The sequence below is a fragment of the Phalacrocorax carbo genome, chromosome 2 (genome assembly GCF_963921805.1).
Source record: "Phalacrocorax carbo chromosome 2, bPhaCar2.1, whole genome shotgun sequence".
Classification (NCBI taxonomy): domain Eukaryota; kingdom Metazoa; phylum Chordata; class Aves; order Suliformes; family Phalacrocoracidae; genus Phalacrocorax; species Phalacrocorax carbo.
In genome coordinates, this window is record NC_087514.1 from 149324873 (window position 1) to 149350172 (window position 25300).

General features: G+C 42.3%; 1 protein-coding gene across 6 annotated transcripts in view; it reads left to right on the top strand.

The window, feature by feature from the left end:
• Positions 1-1695: 1695 nt before the first annotated feature.
• MYO3A (myosin IIIA) overlaps positions 1696-25300 on the top strand; it is a 127692-nt gene continuing 104087 nt past the window's right edge. For 5 of the 6 annotated variants that reach the window (XM_064444827.1, XM_064444822.1, XM_064444824.1 and 2 more), the window contains exons 1-3: positions 1696-1729; positions 12830-13012; positions 18010-18144. In XM_064444827.1, the coding sequence (XP_064300897.1) occupies positions 12845-13012; positions 18010-18144 (303 nt within the window). In that variant the 5' untranslated portion in view covers positions 1696-1729; positions 12830-12844. Of the gene's footprint in view, positions 1730-1922; positions 1999-12829; positions 13013-18009; positions 18145-25300 lie in introns of those variants that run through there. The other variant, XM_064444823.1, reaches the window with a different exon arrangement.

Below are 25300 nucleotides of genomic sequence, written 5' to 3' on the forward strand. Positions count from 1 at the left end.
AGCTCATTGCTCCAGGCCTCAGATGCAACACCAGCTCTGTCAGGTAGGAGAGGTGTGAGTGTGCACCATCCCCTTTCTGCACCTAGCTTTACACTGAGAGGCTTGTAGCCTTTTTTTCATGGTGCACTCTGGTCAAGCTCCTCCATGATCAGAGGATTAGACTGTCATGTTTCTGCATGTGACCTGCCATCCAGCCAGACACACAGGCTAAAGGCAGTGGGTACTAGGTACTCATCAGCACAACTACAATCAATGAGAGCTTTGCTTGGGCTGGGGAGGGGGGGAGGCGGGAAGGACAAGCTTTCAACAAATGCTGCTCATGTAGCAACTCAAGCCTAAAAGATATGTATGTTTTTACAGCTGAGACCCTGTTCCACCAGTGCTTCCAACCCCAGTTTGGAAAATGGGATTATAAAACCAGGAAGCTCATTTTTATAGGGTCCCAACAAGGGGAGGAGGAGAGGTTATAAAGGGACGGAGCAGCCAGCAATGAAAGGAGTTAATAAAGACTACATGTCACCTTAAACTTTCCCTTATAAATTCCTTTGTGCGTAACACTATGCGCAGTCTAAAAATGTTAACAATTTTTGTGCAGTAAAGAAGTACTGTTTTGACGAAGGGAATTAAGGAAGCCTTTTGTCCTTACAAATATCTTGCTCATGACTGTTTAGCTTTGGGGTTTAAGAATATAATAGTTTCTATTGACAATTTTCACACAGTGAGGAATTTTATAAGGCTTCTTGTCCATGTGATTTCTTTGATGTCTGGGATGGGATAAGCAGCCTTTCCCATCATGGATATATTCACACAGAAAGGCTATCCATGAACTACCTGGTCTCTACTCCGCTTTTGTGAAAGACACCAAAAACAGACAGCTCTGAAACAACTCCCCTGCTGTCAGACCTGCCTGAAAACAAAAACCAGGTTCAAATATTACTAGAAAAATAGGAGACAAACTCAACGCAACAGCAGAAGTCTCTGATGGAGGTACATATTCCCTGTTGCCACTTCTTTGCAGTGGATGTGGCAGGGGTTCTAAAAAGGAAACCTGACAAGCGTGAGGACTGGCTCACGTAACACACAGGAGCTCTGCTGATAAAATTCATCCATTTCCCAATTTTTGAGTACTTTGTTTTACAACTTCACCCTACTACTATGTGTTATATTTATGTTGTGCTGCTGCTGCCTAGTGACCTCTCTACAACAGGTAATAACGTGAGCTCTGTGCACGCACCAGATCTCGATTATTTTTAGCAGACCAGGTAAGTCCATTAGGTTTATGCCGGAGAGCGCGGCCGCGGGCAGCCCCGGGGCCGCCACTCGCAGCTTTCCCGACAGGCCCGCAGCCTCCCGCGGTGCTCCCTGGCCGACAGGTGCGGTGCAATCCCCGCTTGGGGTGGATCAGTCCCGGAAGCCGTGCCCCCGCTCCGGACGCGGCCGGCCTGGGGTCCCAGGCGGCTCAGCAGCCGCCCGCTTCCCCGCCGGGAGGGGAGGGGAGGGGAGCTGGGCCGCCCCGGCGACCCCCGCCGCCCCCTGCCCGGGGCGGGCCGAGCGCTCGCGGCTTTGCCGGCGCTTGCGGGGGATTAGCGGGGCAAACCGCTCATCCGCCGCTGACCCCAAGGCGTGACTGCGGCCGGGCCGGGGCCGTCCGGAGGAGGAAGGCGAATCCGAGGCACGGCCGTCGGAGGTGGCGGGGCTGGCTCTGCGTGGACCGGAGGTTTCGCCGCGGGTAATCCCCAGCCCGGCAGCGGCGGGCAGGGCAAGAGGGGAGGACCCGGGGCCGGTGGCTGACCGGCGGCTCCCCAGGCTACGCCCGCTCCCCCGGGAGCCGCGCTGCCCGGCGGTCCCGCCCCACCAAGGGGCTCCGCAGCGGCCCGCCCCCCCCGACATGGCGGACCGGCCCTGGGGGAAGGCGCGGCGCGGCAGGGCGGGACGGTGCCTCCCGCCGCCGGGAGGGGACGGGCGCTTGCCCTCGGGCTCTTTCGTGTGGGCCCCTGGGTCAGTCCTTCTTGTTTCTACGCTTTGTTTGTTCTCCTGTGAGTGAGTTTCTGGGTAAGAAAAGCATGTGGAGCGTTGAGGAGCGGTGTCTGGACGGCTTCGTGCTTGTGGTGGAGCCAGTCAGGGCGCCGAGGCTGCCCGCCCGGGTGCGTGCGGGCCTGGGGCGTGACCGTGGGCCTCGCGCGGCTCGTGTGAAGCCGGGATGTGCCCGCAACGTCCCAGTTACACACCCGTACCCAGTTACTTCTTGCCTGTTAACATTCAATGCTGGTAAATTTGTCAGTAATGCCTTCCTTATCTTGCTACCAAAAGACTGTATTACCTTTATTTCAAGCCCTGCGAAAGCTGCTAAATTAATTTTGAGTTGCCATTTTGCGGTTGTTAGAAGTTCTGAGAAATAGGGAGCAAGCGAGATCGCACCGTATTGATTTTATGGCCTTGTAAAGTTTTACTGTGTGAAAATAGGAAAATTAAGTGGTGCTTTAGCTTTGAAAGCGAAGTTCTTTGCTAATATATTGATCTAGTGTGTAGTCATTGAAAAATTATTCTCATCGCTTACAGCGCCTCTCTTCTGGGAGCCACAAAATGAGCTAGGTATGATTCAGTTCATGGATTGCTAATGTCCGTTCATTACTTCTGGTGGCACAAGGTCCAGCTACAATTTCATAATGACACCATTCCCTCTTCTGTTATTAATCTTGTTTTCATGATTGTAATGCCCCTGCATACATATTCTCTGTTGGATGACAATTGCCACAAAAATCTTTAGCTCTCATTTGTTCTCAAAATATCAGGGCTTTTAGAATTGACTATGATAACTGAAAGTAGCATTTAGTTTCCATGTTCTTTTCATACTGTCTTCCTATAACTAAAGGTTGGCTTCAATAACTTGGGATCTTGTACTGATGTCATGTTTGAGCTCTGAAGGATTGTCATCGAGTGGGCATCCCCTGTGCATGAGATTAAATTGAATGCTTACAGGCCTAGCTGATTCTGTAAATTGTTGCTTAGGAAATTTCATCAGAAGAGGGTTTTTTTGAGAACTAAACCTTAGCATGCAGTAGGACTTTCACTGTTGCAGGGCATGGGAAGGAATGGAAGAGAACCAAGGTGGAACCTAACACTGGTGTAGATCTCTTCCAGCAGTGCCTCTGAGAATGTTCAGAGAGTGAAGAGCTGGACCTCCCATGAGTGGGGCTGGCCAGTTCAGTCAGCAGCAAGGTGAAATGTCAAGATCAGCTGAATAATAATCAGCAGATGAAAGTCAGTGTGGACACCCAATATGCATTTATCAATACATAAATCAGGTACTGATACCACACAGTACTGTTTATCTCTGAATGTAGTTGTTTTACAAAGGTCAAGGAGTCCAAAGGCATCAAATTTCTCTGAAAACTGTCTTGCTTTGTTGGGAAAGTTGGTGGTGGATAACAGTCAGCAAAGAGGAAGAGTGTTTTTAGGAACAGAAGCAGCAGTTATCCTGCCCTTCAGAGAGTGAACACTAAAAAGTGGCCTCAAAAATGCATCAATTTTTTCCCTGAGCAGCCCTATGATTAATGTATATACTTTGAATTGTGCCCAGGGAATACATTGTCTGAGATTGAGCTAGATTTATCGCCACTTCTTGCCTCCAAATGCTTTAAAGTAACCATCTGTTTCTGCATTTACATTCGTTTAGGGTTTGATGTCAGGTTCAAAGTTTGCTTGGCAATGTCATTGCACGGTTCCTGTCTTTTCTTGCATCATCAGACAATGTCCAAGCTGCCTGCCAACTTTCAGGTGATGAGATGTGGCTAGCTTGCAGTTTCCCTGACTGTAGCATGGAGCCGGTACTCATTTTGTCAGTTGTCGAGCTATAACCCTGTTTCCAGCAGTTAAGTAGGATAGGATTCATTTCACCTTACATATCTACATCTGAAGCTGTATAACTGGGTTCCTGTTGTAGTCAATGGAAACGTAGCCGGTATAATCAATAGAGTCTGGAGAGCTAGTCTTCTTATGCTAAGGTAGACGCTAACCAGGTCAGGTAAATCAATATTTGATTGCTTTGACTGACTAAAATGGGATTATAGTATCTAGCTTAGGTTGCAGTAAGTATGTTGTACACTTATCAAGTTAGGTGAATCCCAGGTGTCTTTCTTACTAGTGTAAGCACACAACAGTGAAAGAAGTGGACTGACTGTTAGAGAAGGTTGTTGGTTTTTATTCTTCATCTACCATAGCTGGGGCAAAAGAGGTTGGGTTTTTTTTTTCCCTTGTGGAAAGTTTCTTGCAGATGGGAAAGACAACTGTTCAGTTCTAGGAAAACACTGGCGGATGTCTAGAGTGGAAAGTAGTAAGCAAACTGATGTACAAAGAGGATAATTCAGATAGACACATGGATAGTATAAAAATTATCTAATCATGGAAAATTTTTTGTTGTTATTTTAGAGTGAAATTATAATGTTGAATGTATTCAGGCTTTGACAAATGAAGTAAAAAAAAAAGGTTGTGTCCTAAACACTTGTTTTTAACTAGTTGCCAAACTAGATATTCTGCTCACACTGAGCTTAGATTTTACTATAGTTCTCATTCAGATATAGGCTGTATCATCATCAAAATCAGAGGCCAAATATCCCCCAGAATTAAATGGGAATGGTATTGGAATTTCAAGAGCAAAACTTGTTCTTTGAATGATGGGTGGGATACTATGCTGCGTAAATGGCTCATTACAGCTACGTTTATACTAGCTCAGGGTCTGAGCTGCGATCCATGTTCGTGGATGAACAATCAAATTATTTGGACACTTATCCAGAAAGTGCTAGTTGTTAGTATAAATGGCATCTCATAGCCTCGTGCTCTTGGCTTGTCTTAGGAATTCCATGAAGCAGCAACCTTTAACTTTCTTATTAAGTACCTGTCAGTGTGGCATTAACTAATGAAATAAGAGGAAATGTGTTGTGGGATTTTATGCTGCTATTGCATTAGGTATTTCAAGGCCCCACTGTGCCTTGTGATCAGTACCAGACCAAAGACCTTATAAACTGTATATTGGATAAAGGAATCAGACGGCAAAAAGTGAGGTGAGAAGGGTTTTTTTCTTTGATATAACAAGCCTCGGCAGTCTCTGCATGAACATTGCAATTTCATTTTTTTTTTTTTTTTATTAGGGTGATTATTTTTCTGGCATCCATTAGGAAAGAGGTTTAAGTTTCAGAATCTGAAGGAGTACACGTGTCACTTCCACAGAGGTAACAGACACAGTAGGCAATGTAAGCTAGTGTTGCTGGCTCCTGACATCCACCTCCTGTGACACATAATATGTCTGGCAAATTGCAGGGTAAGGGTATGTGCAGGAGCTGTCTGGTTAAACACAAGTAGTGTTGCAATGGGAAGGGGGAGTGATATGGACAAATAAAATAGACAAAAGAAGACCTCATAGGTACATTTTGAGCTGAATCAATGAGGTCCTGGTTCTTAATTTCAAGACCAGAAGACTGTGTGGTAGCTAGGAGACAAGATGCTGATGGAAACCTAAAGGCTGGATTCACTTTAGTCATATATGAACAGGTATCTGCTTTGCTAGTCACGTAAGCTCCCTTTATGGAGAAGGATGAATGACAGAAGGCAAGGTGATTCTTTTGTTTTATCAGCTCCATATGGACAAAATGGATATGCTTTCATCCAAGTGAGATGGAGGTCCATTCAGAAACTATTGTGGGGGAAGGTTTAGAAGTTGCAAACTTAGGTGATATGAAACAGTAGTAAAAATATTGGATTAACATGTAATATTATATGTGACATTCAGGCTCTATTGTGCTTGCAACCTAGCCTGCAGAAGCAAAACCTATTGCTTATTCCCACTTGACTCACTCTTCTGTAATGCTCTGCGGCCTTGACCATAAAGCCCTCAACAGTGCAATTGGTATGTGTCTTAAATGTGTGATAGATGCGCTTCACTGAATTGACTTTGCAGCAGTCAGTTAACAGGAGTTATACTATGTTCTTCATGAAGCTGCCCCTTCCCTTCCCTCTCCAGACTAGCTAGATAATGAAAATAATGGAGAATGCAGTAATCTGCCAGCATCGATGCTGAACAGGGCATCTCTGGATATCTCTAGTACACGTCCTGAGGTCTGCTGCATATAGGGTGTGTATGTTTGATGTGACTGACCTAGGAAGTGAAAAATCACATAGGGCTGGCTCATAAGAAATCTCACCCAATTTTTTCTTATAACTGTGATAGCCAGATCACTGACACCAGATCCCTTCTTAGAGGGGAAAAAAACCCAAACCAACAAAACCAACCCACAAACCAAAAAACCCAGCCATATTGGCTTGTTCTCTTGGAACTCTAAAATTATTTTTTTCCACCTGAAATACCCTGCATTTAATCACTAAGTGTCACAGTCCATTTGGCTGCCTCAAATTTACAGAACGACATACTCTACAATATAAACTTTAGTTCATGAGCTCATTAAGAAATGAAATACAAGAAACAAACACAACAAACAGGAGCTCAGCCCCCTTTTGCCCGGACTAGTCTATCCTGTGAATTCACTTATTCACCGTTCAAGTCATAAGGCTTCATAACTTAGAACCCATAACTCTTAATTTGGGCACCTATGAGCCAGGGAAAAAAAGCCCAACAACTTATTTATCCAGCCAGGTGTGAGAGTGCTCATTCTTCCTCCTCCATCACAGTGCAAGCATCACCTGTATCACACCGGGAAGCAGAAAAGCCTCAGCAGTCCAACTGCCACTGGATCCACTTCAAAAACTTTTTTTTTTTTTTGTAAACTGGTATTTATACCTTCCAGCTTGGAGGTTTGGCCTATACCATTTCCATAAGTTAGCAGATTCTGAGGAGACTGCCACACAAAAGATAATGGCTGCAGGAGACAGCAATTTGCAGGTGATAATAGTGCATAATGGCCCTTTTGTTCTTTCTAGCCACCTGTCCTGCCTACCCAGTGCTCTTGCTTTGACCTAAGGGCACTGCTCCCAGCATACATCAGCCTTAGCAGGAGCTGGGGTAGCCAAAATCTGAGCAGCAGTTGAGTCAACAATCATGCTAAGCACACCAGAAGTATCTTAAAGGGTTTTTGTAGAGGTTCAAGGGTGCATTCCTAGCTCAGAAGTTTGGATCAAGTTGTAAGTTGTGTTTTTTAAAGTAAATCTTTAATGGTGAGGGGTATGATAAATTACCCAGTTGTTTGGGCATTCAGACGTATTCCAGAGACAGTCCAATTTATTGCTGAAATATGAGGTTAAATTATTATCAGCTTTCTCAACTAAAGTGAGATATAATAAAACATTTTTCATCACCCAGGACAGAATACTTGAATTTATTCCATTTAATGTATTTTTAATAACAGAAGTGGAAGCTCAACAATTTTTCTGCAGGGGCTTGTTCTTAAACATGGTGGAAGTGAGGAAATATGATGTTTAATATAACTAATTCAAGTTATGATTTTGAAGCTGTAAATCAAAAGACAAAGCATTAGGGTGAATAATTCTTCTGAAATAGTACTCTTAAATTTTTGAAATAAGTATGACAGCTATTGAATGCATTATTGTTAAGTATGTGGTGACTTTTCTTAAGACAAGATGATGTGCAGCTGGTGTGATTTGCAGAGGAAAATGCAAGCATATGATAGTGTCTTTAGCACGCTTCTCTGGTAGCCAAATAACACCTGCAGGATCAGGTTTCCTCAGCCCTTTAACAGTTCTCCTTGTACCAGTCTTTGCAGACAAATAAGCAATTTATACTGGGAGTCAATGAATTTCAGCTGTGTTCTGTTAATATTTAGGAAGTTAATTAAGTCTGGGAGGCTGTCTGAAGCTGTGGGTTTTGATGTACATGGTTTTTCTTAGATTGTCCTACTTGCTGTAAAACCTCTGCACAGAGGGGTGAACCTTTGCTTGAGGGTATACTTGGAGTTTCAAGGTCTCAGAGTTCCCTGCCCGGTTCTGGTATGGGCTACGAATGTGAAGCTGGTCTTTGCATTCCTGCATCTTAAGTACTTGTCTTTGAAGGGGAAGAAATGAGTCTTCCTGTCTTCAACTTCTGTGTATATCCTACTGTAAGCTGCCTGGGTCAGAGGCTAACTGTGTATTCTTGTAATGTGGCACATAGCAGGCCCTAGATTTTGATGGAAAACTACATATTATGTAGAAAATAATTTTTATGTAGAGACAAGCTCCAGTATGATTTGAACGTATTTTATCCTGAGGGATTCAGGAAAAACTAGGAGTATAGTCAGGACCCTAAATTTTACGAAAGCAGACTTCCAGCTCTTCAAGGAGTTAGTCAGCAGGACCCCCTTGGAAACGGTCCTCAGGGACAAGGGAACAGAAGAGAGCTGGGCAGATCTTTAAGGACGCGTTCCATACAGCATAAGAGCTCTCAGTTCCCAGGTGTAAGAAATCAGGCAAGGAAGGGAAGAGACCAGCATGGCTCAGTCAAGGCATGTTGGTCAAACTGAAGAGCAAGAGGGAATTGCACAGGCAGTGGAAGCAGGGACAGGTATCCTGGGAAGAGCATAGGGACACTGCCCGGTTGTGTAGGGAGGGGGTCCGGAGGGCCAAGGCGTGGCTGGAGCTGAATTTGGCAGGGGATGCAAAGGATAACAAGAAAGGCTTCTACAGGTACATCAACCAGAAAAGGAAAGTCAAAGAAAGCATACCCGCCCTGACGAACAAGAATGGAGGTCTAGTATCAACAGATGAGGAGAAGGCTGAGGTACTCAACAACTTCTTTTGCCTCAGTCTTCACTCGTAAACTCTCTCCTCACCCCTCCTAAGCTGGTGGACGGCAGAATGGAGACCAGGGGGATAAAGCCCCTCACACTGTAAGGGAATATCAGGTTTGTGACCACCTGAGGAACCTGGATATCTACAAGTCTATGGGAGCTGATAAGATCCATCCCAGAGTCCTGAGAGAATTGGCTGATGTAGTCGCTAAGCCATTCTCCACGATATTTGAAAAGTCGTGGCAGTCAGGTGAAGTCCCTAGGGACTGGAAAAAGGGGAACATTGTGCCCATCTTTAAAAAGGGTAGAAGGGAGGACCTGGGGAACTACCGTCCTGTCAGCCTCACCTCTGCGCCTTGGAAGGTCATGGAACAGATCCTCCCTGAAGCTACACTAAGGCACATAGAGGACAGGGAGGTGATAAAGGCAGCCAGCATGACTTCACCAAGGGCAGGTCCTCCCTGACCAACCTAGTGGCCTTCTATGATAGAGTGACTACATCAGTGGACAAGGGAAGAGCTACAGATGTCGTCTATCTGGACTTCTGTAAGGCCTTTGACATGGTCCCCCATAGCATCCTTCTCTCTAAAGTGGAGAGATACGGATTTGATAGGTGGACTGTTCGGTGGATAAGGAACTGGCTAGATGATTGCATCCAGAGGGTAGTGGTCAATGGCTCAATGTCCAGATGGAGCCCAGTGATGAGTGGTGTCCCTCAGGGGTCCATACTGGGATTGGTACTATTTAATATCTTCATCAGTGACATAGACAATGGGATCGAGTGCACCCTCAGCAAGTTTGCAGATGACACCAAGCTGGGCAGTGCAGTTGACACGCCTGAGGGATGGGATGTCATCCAGAGGCACCTGGACAAGCTCAAGAAGTGGGCCCATGTGAACCTCACGAGGTTCAACAAGACCAAGTGCAGAGTCCTGCACCTGGGTCGGGGCAACCCAATGTATTGATACAGGCTGGGGGATGAAGGGATTGAGAGCAGCCGTGTGGAGAAGGACTTGGGGGTACTGGTGAACGAAAAGCTGGACATGAGCAAGCAATGTGTGCTTGCTTGCAGCCCAGAAAGCTAACTGTAGCCTGGGCTGCATCAAAAGCAGCGTGGCCAGCAGGGCGAGGGAGGTGACTCTGCCCCTCTACTCTGCTGAGAGCCCACCTGGAGTGCTGCATCCAGCTCTGCAGCCCCCAACACACAACGGACATGGACCTGTTGGAGCAGGTCCAGAGGAGGGCCACAAAAATGATCCGAGGGCTGGAGCACCTCTTCTATGAAGACAGGCTGAGAGAGTTGGTGTTGTTCAGCCTGGAGAAGAGAAGGCTACGGGAAACCTTATTGTGGCCTTCCAGTACTTAAAGGGGGACTACAGGAGGGATTGGGGCAACCTCTTTATCAGGGCCTGTTGTGACAGGACAAGGTGTAATGGTTTTAAACTAAAGGAGGGTAGATTTAGACTGGATATAAGGAAAAAAATTTTTACTATGAGGGTAGTGAAACACTGGCACAGGTTGCCCAGGAAGGTGGTAGATGCCCCATCCCTGGAAGCATTCAAGGTCAGGTAGGACAGGGCTCTGAGCAACCTGATTTAATTGAAGATGTCCCTGCTCACTGCAGGGGGGTTGGACTAGATGACCTCTAAAGGTCCCTTCCAACCTAAACCATTCTGTGATATCTCAGTTCTTATGAAGGCACCCATTGATAGCTCTCTATTTTTTTTTTCTTCCAAAAAATCACTAGTTATGGATTGAGTATCCAGTAAAACTTCAAACAAATAATTATCCTCAATTCCAAAAAACTAAAGCTCAGATAGAGAAATTTTGAAATCCATCATTGTTAAATCCCTCAAAGCAAGGATTGGGGTTATGAATCCTAATCCCTTTATCATCCCTAATTTGGTTATTATTTTATGTAGTCCCAATTATGAGCTAATTACAAAGCATTTATATATACATAAAAGTGATTTAGAAAAAAACAGAACTGTTGTATTTGAGTGCTATTTTATAGGCAAAACAAAAAGACAGTTCCAAAAAAATGTTATAGCTTGTTTGTGTCCATTTTCTGGGGAAGAGATGGCTTTGCCTGGAAGTGGTGAAGCTCCTGGGGCTTAAATACTAGGCATGAGGCAGAAAGGTAATGCCTTAGGAAGATACTTCAGTCAATGTCCCAGCTGAGCTGTGTCTGTATGAATCACAGGGGGAGGGTTGGACAGAAGGAAAAAGTGAATTTTGGATCTGGAATGGAAATTTGAGGATTTATGCAGTACAGCTATATGTCCCCAGATCTTGATCCTCTATCTTTACTTTGACCTTAACCTGGATTTGTGTTAAGGGAGATTTCATTGTAGCAGGTAAAATTGGGTCATTTTGTTCCCACAGCTCTTGAAATCAAGGTGCTGGGCCAGCACTGGTTGCAGTCCTCGGTATGCAACAGACTGCTGCAGGTTTCCCAATGTTAAGATGATATTTCACCACTTTGCTGCATGAATGAGTATAGAAGTTGGTAATAGTCAAGTATATATTAAAATAAAAATGGGGAGGGGAAGGAGAGAAGAAAACCCTGTTGTCTCAGCCATCAGTGAGCTAATCAACCCAGAGCAGAACGGTGGGAAGAATCCTGAGCCCTGTGTTCCCCAGACAAGCTTGTATTATCCAGTAGAAAATTAGTCTGAATACACGTGACATGCCAGTATGCATGTCAGAGAATTGAAAGAACTGGTAGAAAAAATATTTTTATGGGAGTCCATTTTGGTTTCTTCTAGTTAGTATACATAGTATATGTGTAGTAGATATACGTGCTGCATGTGTAGTGGGATATACATGGTTATGTGAATAAGCAGATGAATAAAGAAATTATGGCTAGTATGCTGGAAGCCATGGATGAAACTGAAACTGAAGCCATTTTCTTCATTATCAAAAAAAGTGGTATCGTATCACAGTCACTAGAGTAACACCATATAAAATGCTTTATGTGTGTAGATTTGTGCTGTTGATATTAAAAAAAATCCAAGAATAATTACACCGTAGTCTATTTATAAAGTATTATATAAAAATTTAAAAAAATGGGTAGGTGAAAATTACTCTCCAAACCTGGCTTGTTTACTGCATATTGTGCTCAGGAAGGACTTAAGCACTCAGTAGCTGGCTCACTCATTTATTGCTTGCTTACTTAGTAGTAAGGGCTTGAGTCTGCCCTCTTCCCTGCCCCTTTTCTTTTTCGGTCTTGGCTTTACAATTAAGAAGATGAGAATGTAGTTTTTAACACATTTCTACTGAGTTTTCAGCTGTTCTTAACAATGGGTAAAGGTGGGGTTTCTGTTTTGTTGTTGTTTGTTGGGCTATGTGTGTGTCTGCTTTAGTCTTACCACTGTAGCTGCTGGATAGTTGATCACTATAAAAGCAGGTATAAGTGAATGATATCTGTCATTGACCAGGGCACAGGTGTAACCTAGTTAGTGATGGATACAATTCTGTCATTGTAAAAGGTGTTTCCTTTAGAGTATGTAAAGCAGATGTTAAGGAATGTACATCAGTAAATACATTTTCCATGATTGTGAATGCTTGGCTGTCAAAAAAACATAATAATGTGAAAAGATCTGCCAGTTTGATCTACTTGGCCTTATGACATCTATAGAAAAATTCAAATGGTTGCTGTAAAAGTTTGAATGAACCTAATGCTACTATTTAACATGTTTTGTTTTGTGGGTTTGTTTTTTTCTTTTCTTGGCTGATTCTTGGTAATGGAGCCAAATTCTTCTGGATTTTATGAACTTGACTCCCATTCCCCTCAAAAAATCCCAGAGTGACATTATAGCTTCATTGAAGTGCATGGGAAAGCTTCTACTGACTTCATTCAAGCCTGAAGTTAGCTCAAATTATTGTTTGAATTTCCCTTCGTTTGATACTGTGTTGACTGAACGTACCTGTATTAAGTGCAGTGTTCCTTGTTCATTATGCTTTCAGTGCATGCACACTACATGCAAAAACATTTATAGTAGTTGAGACTGGAATGTGTATTTCTCTTCACATTTGGAGGAAACTAACTGATATTAACCCTTTATTGAGTGAACATTGAAATCTCTTTTTCCTAGGAGCGGTCATTTGAGATGCTTCCGTTGACTGGGAAAACAATAATATTTGATAGCTTTCCTGATCCTTCAGATACCTGGGAAATAATTGAGACTATTGGCAAAGGAACATATGGAAAAGTTTTCAAGGTGTTAAATAAGAAAAATGGCAGCAAAGCAGCAGTCAAAATTTTGGATCCTGTTCACGTAAGCTACTTAAATTACTTGGTTTGTGCTTATTTAATTGTAAGTGAATTTATGTAGTCTTTCTTGTAATCTTGGTAGATCATTTGCATTGAAGTGATAGTGAAATAAACTGCTTCAGCCTGTCATGTATCAGGCTAGCTATCAATGAATTTTTTTTATCATAAGTGATCTTGAAAGTGGTTGAATATGGTAGAAGTCACAAGTATACCTAAACTGTTACTTTTACTTTTGCTTCCCCCTTGTTTACCTCTTAACTTTCAGAAGTGGAGCTGATTATTTTCCTTTTCAGTAGCAGGAGTCCTAGCTTCTTCTATTTTTACTGTTGTTCCCTTTCCTTTTTTTTTCCACATAGTAACCAGTAAAAGTTATGTAGTTCTAAGTGCTTTAGATGTACCTTCAATCTATTCTGTGTACTTCTATCTATTTTGAGTACATGCTTTTAGCTGAGCTACATGCTATGAATGATACTTAAAAAATGGAGTAGCATACTTTATTTTTATTGTTATTGTTGGTTCTGTGTTTTCAGAATGTGCCAAAATATGTAGATATCACAGAGGGTCCATCTTTTCAAAGGAAAATACAAAGGCAATACTCCTACCCACAAAGCACCAGGTAGATTAATGCTCAAAGAGTAAGGAAGAACATTAGTCTGGTTTGTAAAGGCATACGTCATTAGCTTCAGTGGTGCTGCATGTGGCTTGGGGTTTTTCTTGAGCACAGTAACCCACAAAACCTGTGCAAGGAGCTGTTCCTGTTTCAGGTGGCCCTTTTGACCTCATCTTTTGCAGTCCCAGTATAGGGTTGTGAGGTGTGTGCTTCCATTGCATGAGCTCTGGGTAGGAAGGAAAGAGCATGTCATGCCGTGTGAAATGCTGCAGATCTGGAGCTGCACAGCCACACAGGTCTCTGTCTACCGCTGCATATCACACAGTGTCAAAATATGATCCCACGGCCTGTAAGTCCATGAAATGTGTTTGTGAAAACATAGCACCTTGCATTATCTTTGCTGGGTTTCTTGTTGATCTGCTTTTTATTTCAGCACGCTTTCAAAGCAACAAAAGGAGGCTCATCCTAATTCAATATCACATACATCTCCCAAAGTAAACATGATTTGCAGATAAATGATAACGATCTTGATGAACCCAAATGCTTTAAAAGCTCAATTTTTGACTCTGTTGCTTTCAGTAAACGTGGTTCCTGTGCTTACAAAGAATAGGCAGGACTTTCTTGCAGTTGGTGTTCATCTAAATGGTATATGGCAGGAAATGCTTCTGCTTTCACCTATTTCACAAGTGTTCAAGAATGATTCTTAAGTGGCAGCTGGCTGTGACAGGGATTACTGAAGGCATCGGGGAAACTTTCAATGTTGTGTACACTTTGGAGGTTGTAGGAAAAGGATAAAGGATGATGACAGGAAGAAAGAAGAGGTAGTAAAGCTGATGCTAGAGGAACAAGAAGTAGATTAAGTAGGAGATAAGGGAGTAGAATGTAAAGAGAAAGAAATACGGTGGATTAAGATGCGACATAAGAATTTGAAGAAGGGAAAAGGTATAACTGATGAAAACAGATTCCTTATTTTGATGAAAAAATGGAAGTCAGTAATGCAGTCAACATCACACTCCCAGACTTGAACCTTTTAAGTGAATATATTCTCCTTTTTATTCTAAGAATACTATTCTTCTTCTCGCCCTCCTATTTATGGGATGCCTGGAGTAGCTGCTCTGCTTCCATGTTACTGTTAAAATGGCAATCCTGTATTGGAAATAGGCTGAAAGCAATAAACTAGTTCTTTTTGTTTAAACTGAAAGTATTATTAGTGGCTGCAGAGGGAGCCATTACAATGAAGAAAGATACTTTCTGTATGTTCTTTAAGTTTTACAGTTTTTTTTCCTTGAAGATGGTTTCAGAATCGTGCCACTTGAGAGTGGACTGAAAAAAACAAGCAGTAGAAATGTGGTTTTATATCACTTGATTTAACTGATATTTTCAAATTAAACTGGGAAACTACATTATATGGGTGACATGAGACTGAAATAAGCACTTCATGATTAATCCTTTAGAGCTATCAGATTTTTTGTGTTGAATAACAGCTCAGCTTTTTGAAACTGAAACAGGAAAGTGAAGGTGTTGAAATGAGAGTATATGAAGATGGTTAGTCTTGTCCTCAGGGCTATAAGTAAATTCCACTGTACTTTAGGGCTCTTAGCCAAATTATCTTATGTCTAAGTTCACATGAAAATATTTCCTCTAGTGTTTCTAAAAGAGGTACTCTTATGCAGGTAAATATGTTTATTTCAACCAAATATTTCAAGTTCTCTTCCTTCATAAAATGCAGAGGAAGATTTTTTTCTCTCTTAGTATGCACAGAATGAATATTCTATTCATTTCATTCTCTCTCTTTTCATTTCTCCTTATAATGGTAAAAATCTCATAAAATCTGAGTACCCCTCAGGACATGGAAACCTCTATTAAATCACAGTAGGACAGTGGGCTAATTCTCTTCCAATTTCCCCAAGGCAGCCAAGGCTATTGTGTGTTTTGTGTGCAGTTTTTTGGCTTTTGACTCTGCGTTTTTTGTGGTGGTTTTTTTGTGTTTTTTTTTTTTTCTTTATGATCTGTCCTCTTGTTTTTGCCAGATGCATTTTCTCTCTTCATCCTTTCTTATCCTCTACTCTTTCCCTTTCCTTCGTCTGCCACCTTCAGTGCCTTGGTTCTTTCTTCCTTCCTTGCATCTCCTTTTTTATTGGCTGTATTCTGTGTTGTGCTTATGAGAAAATTACTTTAAAATGAGTTCCTCCTTTTTTTGAAAGAGGCAAATTTCTGCTGTTTTTCAGCTACTTCAATTAAAAAGTCTCTAAAACTGCCTTGTGAAAGACTTATTCTTGTAATCTAAATATGAAATTTTAATGTCCCAATTCCTGAAGATACTGGTGACAGGCAAAGTTCCTTGAGACCAGTCAAGCTGGTCTCAAGACAAAAGCCTAATATAAAGAACTGGAGTTGGATTTAGCATTGGAAAGATCTGTGTAAGAAACAGGTGAACAAAATGAGGAGTGCCATTCATTTGGAATACAAAGCATCTTTTTGCCATGGTAAGACAGTTTTTCAGCACTGAGTAGGTGCTTTTCATTAATATGAAATCCGTTCATATGGATAGTGGAGTTCATAGGTAGCCTTCCTCTAGAATTGATTTTTCATCCTCTAGAATTGATTTTTCATTTCTATTTCTTTTGGGGTGGGTGTAAATAGCAAATTGTATTTAAAATGTTTTGAATCTGAAAACAAGTATGTTAACTTTTTTTTTTGAGAGCTAAACAGTGGAGGAAAATGACTGCAGCTATTCTGTCTTTACCTGTGGCAAGGATGGACTGAGTATTTTCTCAGCATGACTGAAGCACAGTCTGATAGTGTCCCTCAACAAGAAATTCCAGTGCATAGGTGGAAGGGATTACCCGAGTCATCCAGTGCCCACCATTGCTAGCATCCATGTTTGGTCTGAAAGGGCTTGCACAGCTCCTGGTGCATGTGTTGGTAAAATTTGTCCTCATCTCTCACCTCCAAATGGATTTCCCTCTCTGTGTAAGAAACCTGAGATCTGTAACAAAAGGCTGACAAAAAGCTGCAAGTCTTATAGCTGTGGGAGAAACCAGAGAGATCATAGATGTCACCCATTTCTATCACAGTAGAAAATGAGAAAAACTCCCAGATGGTTCTAGAAAGTGGGATGATAAATGAGTAAGATGTGGCTGCAGTCATACTTGTTTGTGCACAGAGGGTAGGGAGGTAATTCCAGCTGCACCACCTCTAGCTGGGGACACCCTTGAGAGTGAAGTAAGATGTGACTTCCCGAGTCATCTGCATACCTACCCACTTACGGGTTGCACTGGCTTTGCCTTGAAATGCTCCTTTCCCATTCTCCTGAGGGTTGCTCGGTCATACGCACTGTGTTTAAATTGATAAAGACCAAGTAAAAAACCTGAGGACTGTTTTGTATTGAGTAAACAGAACCAAGCTTTGTAGCCCTGCAAATGTTACGTTCTTGTTCTGTTTGTTTTTTTTTTTTTCTTTGCATTATTTCAAACTACATTTGAATAGCCAGAAAATCAGAATCACAGAATTCCAGGTTGGAAGGGACCTCAGGGATCATCTAGTCCAACCTTTCTAGGAAGAGCGCAGTCTAGACAAGATGGCCCAGCACCCTGTCCAGACGACTCTTGAAGGTGTCCAATGTGGCCGAGTCAACCACTTCCCTGGGGAGATTATTCCAATGGTTGACTGTCCTCACTGTGAAAAATTTTCCTCTGGTGTCCAATCGGAATCTCCCCAAGAGCAACTTGTGTCCATTCCCCCTTGTCCTCTCCATGTGACTCCATGTAAAAAGGGAGTCTCCGTCTTCTTTGTAGCTACCCCTTAAGTACTGGTACACAGTGATGAGATCCCCTCTAAGCCTATCCTCGTATGGCAGCTTCCCAGTCCTCTGATCATCTTGGTGGCCCTTCTCTGGACTCCTTCCGGCCTGTCCACATCCTTTTTGTATAGAGGGGACCAGAACTGTACACAGTACTCCAGGTGTGGCCTGACAAGCGCTGAGTAGAGCAGGATAATGACTTCTCTATCTCTGCTGGCGATGCCCTTTTTGATGCAGCCCAGCATCCTGTTGGCCTTCTTGACTGCAGCAGCACACTGTTGGCTCATGTTGAGCTTTCTGTCCACCAGGACCCCCAGGTCCCTTTCCACAGAGCTGCTCTCCGGCCAGGTGGATCCCAGTCTGTGCTGCACTCCTGGATTACACTTTTCCCAGGTGCAGGACCTTACACTTGTCCTTGTTGAACTTCATAAGGTTCTTGCTGGCCCACTCCTCCAGCCTATCCAGATCTCCCTGCAGAGCGGCTCTCCCTTTTGGAGTGTCTACTTCCCCAGTGCTATGTGTTGAGTTTTTTACATGGCTATCATTATTTATTTATTAACCACTAGGTATTTCTCATTTGTGACACTAGGATATCGATGAAGAAATTGAAGCTGAGTACAACATTTTGAAAGCTCTCTCTGATCATCCCAATGTAGTTAAATTCTACGGCATGTACTATAAGAAAGATGTGAAAAATGGAGACCAGCTTTGGCTAGTTCTTGAGGTAAATAACTCAGAAAAATAAGAGTTTTTTCCAGTTGACATTCTTATTTTGAGTATAAACTCAGTGAATGAGATGCAAGTCATTTGTTTGATGTTTTTCTTTAGAGTGGTTGCATGTGAAGTGATAAATGCTCTTGTTCTATCTTTTCAGTGTTCTGAATTAATGGTCTGCTCTGAGTTCAGCATTCTTATTTTGATATTATACTGATAGTTCTGTGCCTTCAGAATTAGGATATAAATTCTGATAGGACTTCATAGGATTTGCTGCCTGAAATCTTTCTTTGGTGAAAGGCTTGTCATGGGAATCTTCCTCCGGTAGCATTTCTTTAAATATGACTAAGATATGACAAAACAGTTAAAGAAACCACTGTGATTATTTTTTTTTTTCTAAATGAAATGATAGAAATGAATTAATTGAATTGCATTTTTTTTTGTGTAAGTAAATGCACAAATAGATAAATAAGCCAGTAAAAACAGACTACTGCCCAAATACTGTTGAAAGCAGCAGGACTTCCTCAAATGGAGTCAGAGCAAGGTAAGGCCTCTAATTTGTGTGTTTCAGTCTTTAGTTTTGACTAATCTAGGAGCAAAGAGTGTGATCGTTAGTGGTTTTATAGATTCACTATGACCTATTCTGCAAAAACTTCCTCCTCTTCCCAGAGGAAAATGAAGAAGAATGTCTCTGAGATGAATAGGGTGCCTTTCGTAACAGTCAAGGCTCTTGTGTGTTTGATCAGTGCTGGATGAGGTTGAGATTGAAGAATTGGTTGTATTTTATGATTTGTCAGCAAAATGAATACAGATCTCCTGCCAACAAGCTCTTAAAATGCTTAAGTTGTAAAAGCTTTTCCAAATTCTTCTGACTTGCATTGGGAAGCTGTTTTTAAGAATAGTTTGCATTGAATATAATAATAAATTATTAGGTTAGACTGACATCAGAAGATGTCAGCTCTTTGTGCAGTGAGCATCATGGAAAATCTAGCTTCTGTTGTGTCTGCTGGGCATTTGAAACTCCATCTGTGAAACTTCTGGCCTGTAAAGGATGGATGCCAAACAGCCAGGATGGAACAGACTGTGAGGAAACAGTGAAATGTTTATATTTTAACTTTTATATTTCACAGGGATTTATTTTCTTAATACACAAGCCTACATCCGGAATATAAGTTTTATATTTACTCTTTGCATGCCAAGCTGTAAATGTGCAAGCACTAGCGTGGGGTGTGTGGAATAGTCTTACATGCTTTCTGTCAATGCACGTGTAGATCCATGAATGCAATGGATTTCAGTTGGTGTGTGTACACAATAGATATGCATAAGTAGAAAAATAAATTCCAATGGTAATTTTGGTGAAGCTTTCCTTTTAATAAAAGTGTCTGTGAAAGAAAACTGTCATGGAACAGAATCTACTGTTGAAATATCACCTTCCTTTCAGCTTGTACACAGCTTTACAGGGCAGTTACAGCTTGTTTTTCACAGTAGCTATTTAGGTGCCCTACAGTTTATAAGAATTACGATATCTTAGTCATCTCCCCTCTGCTTCCTTGTGAGGTTTTTTTTTTTTTTAACAATATAGTTGTGTCTAAATTCATAAAGGTGGTGATTAGTCTTTACTTTAGCTTACAGAGACCTCTGTTTCCATTGCTTTGGGTTCTGTTTTTCTTTTTTTTTTTTTAATTTATTTTATCGTAAAAGAGCATTTTCACTTCAGAACTGTTGCTTCCCATGAAGAGGGGAATCCAGTCTTGAAACGTAAGTTTGCAGAGTTCGGTACCAAGAAGGAAATCTTTCACCTCCTCCTCTCAAAAAAAGCTGTCAACTAATCCCTGCAAATTCTGTGAGATCCTCTGAAATGAAGATGGACCTTTGGCAGTCAGCACCTAGCCTGTTGATACATCCCAAAGACTGGAAGGACAAACAGTGTAGACCACTGCAGTCTGCATAACCTGAAGCAGCTTCTGTAGTATCTGAATGCAAAATGATGTCAAGGAAGAAAAGCAAAGAATTGAAGGCAGACTACTGTGCACTGCAGTATTCTGGATTCTTGCAAAGCTGCACCTGCCAGCAAGAGCTTACAGGAGCAGTGGGGCATTGAAAGCGGAGCTTGTTGCTCTGCTTTGTTTTTGTGTTCTGTGATGGGATCTGTGGGCAGGAGATTTTGAAGGAGAAGCTTCTGAGATTCCACTAGGAATGGGTTGTGATAGATGGCAAAATTCAGCATTTAGTAATTGCCGTTAGAGCCATCACTGTAGTTTAGCAACAAAGTTAATCTGTGGAGTGTTTGAATCTGTATGTGTAGATGTTTTATAATCATTATTTCCTAGAGGGAAAAATCCTCAACTCTTTTAAGACATATCCCATGCAATGTATCAACAGCAAGCCAGTCTGGAAAGAAAGATTGTTGCCAGGTTTCTTTTCTCCTAATTCATTCTTCAGCATTGGTTGTATGAACTATACTGTTCAATTCTGACACCTTTTTTAGTATTTATAGTGTGATGATTTTTGACATACCCCATAGTTTCTGGTAGCTGTTTTGTATTGCACTTGATCATGTTTGAGTTTTGGGGAAAAGAGGCTAATCAGGTTTGAACTAAGGTCAGTGGCTGAGGTACAGTTTTGAGGCCAAAAGCTAAAAAGACTATCCTACAATGTTGTAAAGGGTTCTTGAGAGATTTTAGTCCTGAATACTTGGATTGTCATAAAATTGCCAGACTCACACATTCTGAATACTGGAAAAGACCTTGAATGGGTTCATGATGAAATTATTGCAGCTTTGGTGTAAAATATTCCACATCACCTTCCATCTCTGTTTTCCAAAACAATCTATTCTTACATGATTTGGTACCTGTTAAACCTGTACTCTCAAATTCTTGGACAAGATAGTTGGACATTCCATTTTTAACTAAAAATGACAGTTTCATTTGCTGCTCACTCTAAGGCATATGTCAGCAGTGAGGCAAAGGATGCTCACAATCAAGGTTGAAGGTATTGTCCTCTGATTAGAAATCATCAAACCAGATGAATATCAAGAAATATTTACCTGCAGCTAAATGGAATTTGGAGCTGACCTATTGGTGTGGGTCATGTGACAGTTTCTGCATCTATCAAAGCCAAAACCAGTCACTTCAGAATGATGGAAATGATCTGTTACAGAATAATCCTGGATAAACATGACATTTTTTCCGAATCTCTTAATAATTGCCTAATAGCATGTTACTTCATAGAAAATCTTTTTTCCAATTTCAAATTCCTCATTTTCTACTGAACACTTGGATTTCATTTTCTTTGTTGTATTTTTCTGGCTCTGTGCTAATGTGCAGATTACCTAACTGATCTTGTAAAGCATTTTGAAGGTGCAGTGCTGTGAGCTGGAAGTATGCTTCTGAGAGTAGGAGCTATTGTTAATTTTTTCTGCTAAAATAAACAAATACTTTTTTTGATATAATGAAGTATCAAGAGAGATGTAGCCAATCTCATACTTTGATTTAACCTTTCAGCGTAGATCTAATCAGTTAATGTGCATACTGATTACTTGGAAAAATAAACAAGCTTTTTGTGTAATACACTTCTACATTTGACACTCTAGCACAGTATTCGTAGGAGAGGTGTAACGTTTTCACAGAATCACCGGTTGGAAGGGACCTCAGGGATCATCTAGTCCAACCTTTCTAGGAAGAGCGCAGTCTAGACAAGATGGCCCAGCACCCTGTCCAGACGACTCTTGAAGGTGTCCAATGTGGCCAAGTCAACCACTTCCCTGAGGAGATTATTCCAATGGTTGACTGTCTCACTGTGAAAAATTTTCCTCTCATGTCCAATTGGAATTCTCCCGAAGAGCAACTTGTGTCCATTCCCCCTTGTCCTCTCCATGTGATTCCATGTAAAAAGGGAGTCTCCATCTTCTTTGTAGCTACCCCTTAAGTACTGGTACACGGTGATGAGATCCCCTCTAAGCCTCCTTTTCTCAAGGCTGAACAAACCCAGTTCTCCCAGCCTGTCCTTGTATGGCAGCTTCCCAGTCCTCTGATCATCTTGGTGGCCCTTCTCTGGACTCCTTCCGGCCTGTCCACATCCTTTTTGTATAGAGGGGACCAGAACTGTACACAGTACTCCAGGTGTGGCCTGACAAGCGCTGAGTAGAGCAGGATAATGACTTCTCTATCTCTGCTGGCGATGCCCTTTTTGATGCAGCCCAGCATCCTGTTGGCCTTCTTGACTGCAGCAGCACACTGTTGGCTCATGTTGAGCTTTCTGTCCACCAGGACCCCCAGGTCCCTTTCCACAGAGCTGCTCTCCAGCCAGGTGGATCCCAGTCTGTGCTGCACTCCTGGATTACACTTTTCCCAGGTGCAGGACCTTACACTTGTCCTTGTTGAACTTCATAAGGTTCTTGCTGGCCCACTCCTCCAGCCTATCCAGATCTCCCTGCAGAGCAGCTCTCCCTTTTGGAGTGTCTACTTCCCCACTCAGGTTGCTGCCATCAGCTAACTTCATCAGGCTACACTTGATGCCGTTATCCAGATCACTTATAAAGATGTTGAATAACATTGGGCCCAATATGGATCCCTGGGGGATTCTACTTGTGACAGGTTGTCACTTGGAAAAGGAGCTATTTATCACCACCCTTTGGGTGTGGCCTGTCAGCCAGTTCCCCACCCACTGCACAGACCACTTCTCTAGGCCATAACCCATTAATTTTCCAGGAGGAGACTGTGGGGGACCGAATCCTTGGAGAAGTCTAGATATACAATGTCCACCGCCCGCCCCATGTCAACCAGGCAAGTCACTTTGTCATAGAAGGCCACCAGGTTTGTCAAGCACGATCTGCCTTTAGTGAAGCCGTGTTGGCTTTTCTCAATCACGTGCTTCATTTGACTTGTGATGGCCCCCAGGAGGATTCGTTCCGTAACTTTCCCAGGGATTGAAGTAAGGCTGATGGGCCTATAGTCACCCTGATCCTCCCTCAAGCCCTTCTTGTAGATGGGGGTAACATTTGCCTTCCTCCAGTCCTCTGGGACATCCCCTGTTCTCCAGGACTTCTCGAAGATTATGGAGAGTGGCCTTGCAGTGATGTCAGCCAGCTCTCTCAACACCCTCGGGTGGATGGTGTCAGGGCCCATTGATTTGTAGGGGTCAAGCTCCTGTAGTAATTTATGTACTAACTCTTCCTTCACTGATGGTGGGTCGGTGTTTGGATCAATCGGCAATTTTGTTCCCAAAGCCTGGGACCCTACAGTGCTGGTAAAGACAGAGATGAAGAAGGTGATGAGGACCTCTGCCTTTTCAGCATCATTGGTGATTGACTCTCCTTTTCCGTTTAACAGTGGGCCTATGTTTTCCTTCTTTTTCTGCTTATGGTTGACATGTCCGAAGAAACTTTTCTTGTTACTTTTCATGTCTACAGCCAGTTTCGAGTTGGGCTTTTGCTTTTCTAACTGCATCTCTGCACTCTCTGGCTATGCCCTTGTAGCTCTTGATGGATAATCCTCCGCTTCTCCATCTCTGGTATGCTTCCCTTTTGGATTTGAGTAGACCCAGTAGGTCATGGTTGAGCCATGGGGGCCTCTTGTTCCACTTACTGCCCTTTCCTTTGTAGGGAATAAATTGGCTTTGTGCTTCTAATAGAGAGTTCTTGAAGAATTCCCAGCACTCACTAGCTCCTTTGTCTTCCATGGAAGCTTCCCATCGAATCCCTCCCAACTGAGCCCTGAGTGAACTGAAGTTTGCTCTTCTAAAATCCAGAACCCTTGTCATAGAGGTGACCTTCAGTACACTCAGCAGGATCCCGAACTCAACAATATTGTGGTCACTGCAGCCAAGGCTATCACTAACCGAGATATTACAAATAGCAAGTCCAGCAGTGCCTCATGCCTGGTTGGCACATCTAACATTTGTATCAGGAAACAGTCCTCTATACATTCCAGGAACCTGGTGGATGACGTGAGCTGCTTTATTGTTCTGCCAGGAGATGTCTGGGTAGTTGAAATCCCCCATCAGGACCAGGTTCTGTTGGTCAGAAGCTTGCTTTAGTGCCCCAAGAAGCTTGCTTTAGTGCCCCACGTTACTACATTTTGTTCATCTTAACACATGCGGACTAAATCTGAGATTTGTGTAGAATATGAATTTTAACAAATAATTAAAAACTAGAAGAAAACTAATGATATGAGTGCTTTTAGCATCACTAGCATAGTTTTTTTTTTTGTAATAAAGTAACCTAACTTTCTAGTTCAGCATTTTTAAGGAAACTACCTATGGGAATGAATGTGAAACAGGAATACATCTGTACGGAATAACAGTACTCTTGACTCTCAGTTCAGAAATGCCCTTTTCTCCGTAGCCTGCACTCAGATAGGCCGAACATCTGCCCCTGTGTGGATGCTGTTCTAATCACATTTATAATAATATTGTTGGAGGGAGGATTCTTGCCAGGTGTATTAAGCTTTGTCACATGTGTCCAGAGGTGGAGGCAGAGGAAATTGGCCTACAGAGTCTGAAAGAAACCACTTGAGTATTATACTTGGGATGAATCATCTTAGCAGTTTCATGTCAGCACGCATCAAAGTGATGACACAGCTAAGGCAGAGTGTGCTATAGCCCATTGCTTTCTGCTCTGGATGTTAGTTCAGAAGGGAATAGATCCAACAGAGTTGGAAATCAGATGGAAGACAGAGCAGAGAGGTAAATTATATCAGGCTGTGCAGGTGAGCAGGTCAAGGGCGTATGGAGATCTGATGCAAAGAACAACCTAGTCAAGACTAAGTGAAGGCTGAAAATACCACAGCAAGGTAAATGGTAGGTCTTACACAGCTTTTACTTGCTACTGTAAGCCAGAGGACAAGAATCATAATACAACATATTTCTATAGTTCATTTCCTACACAGGTCAGGTAGAATTTTAAGAAGCATCTCAGTCCATTTTCAAAAGACACATAGTTATGTATTCCATATTTGAGATGGATTTGGGTTTGTGAGTCACATAAGTAAGCTAGTATATTTTATCATTCTCAATATATTTTTATGCTTAGGAAATGGAACATCCATTATTTTTATAGTAAAAAAAAAAAGTTGTTTTAATGAATTAAAACTTAACTTGGTAGGGGAAGAAAGTTTGGATGGAGTGATTTCTGACCTAAAAATACACTTTTGTAATATTGAAGCATT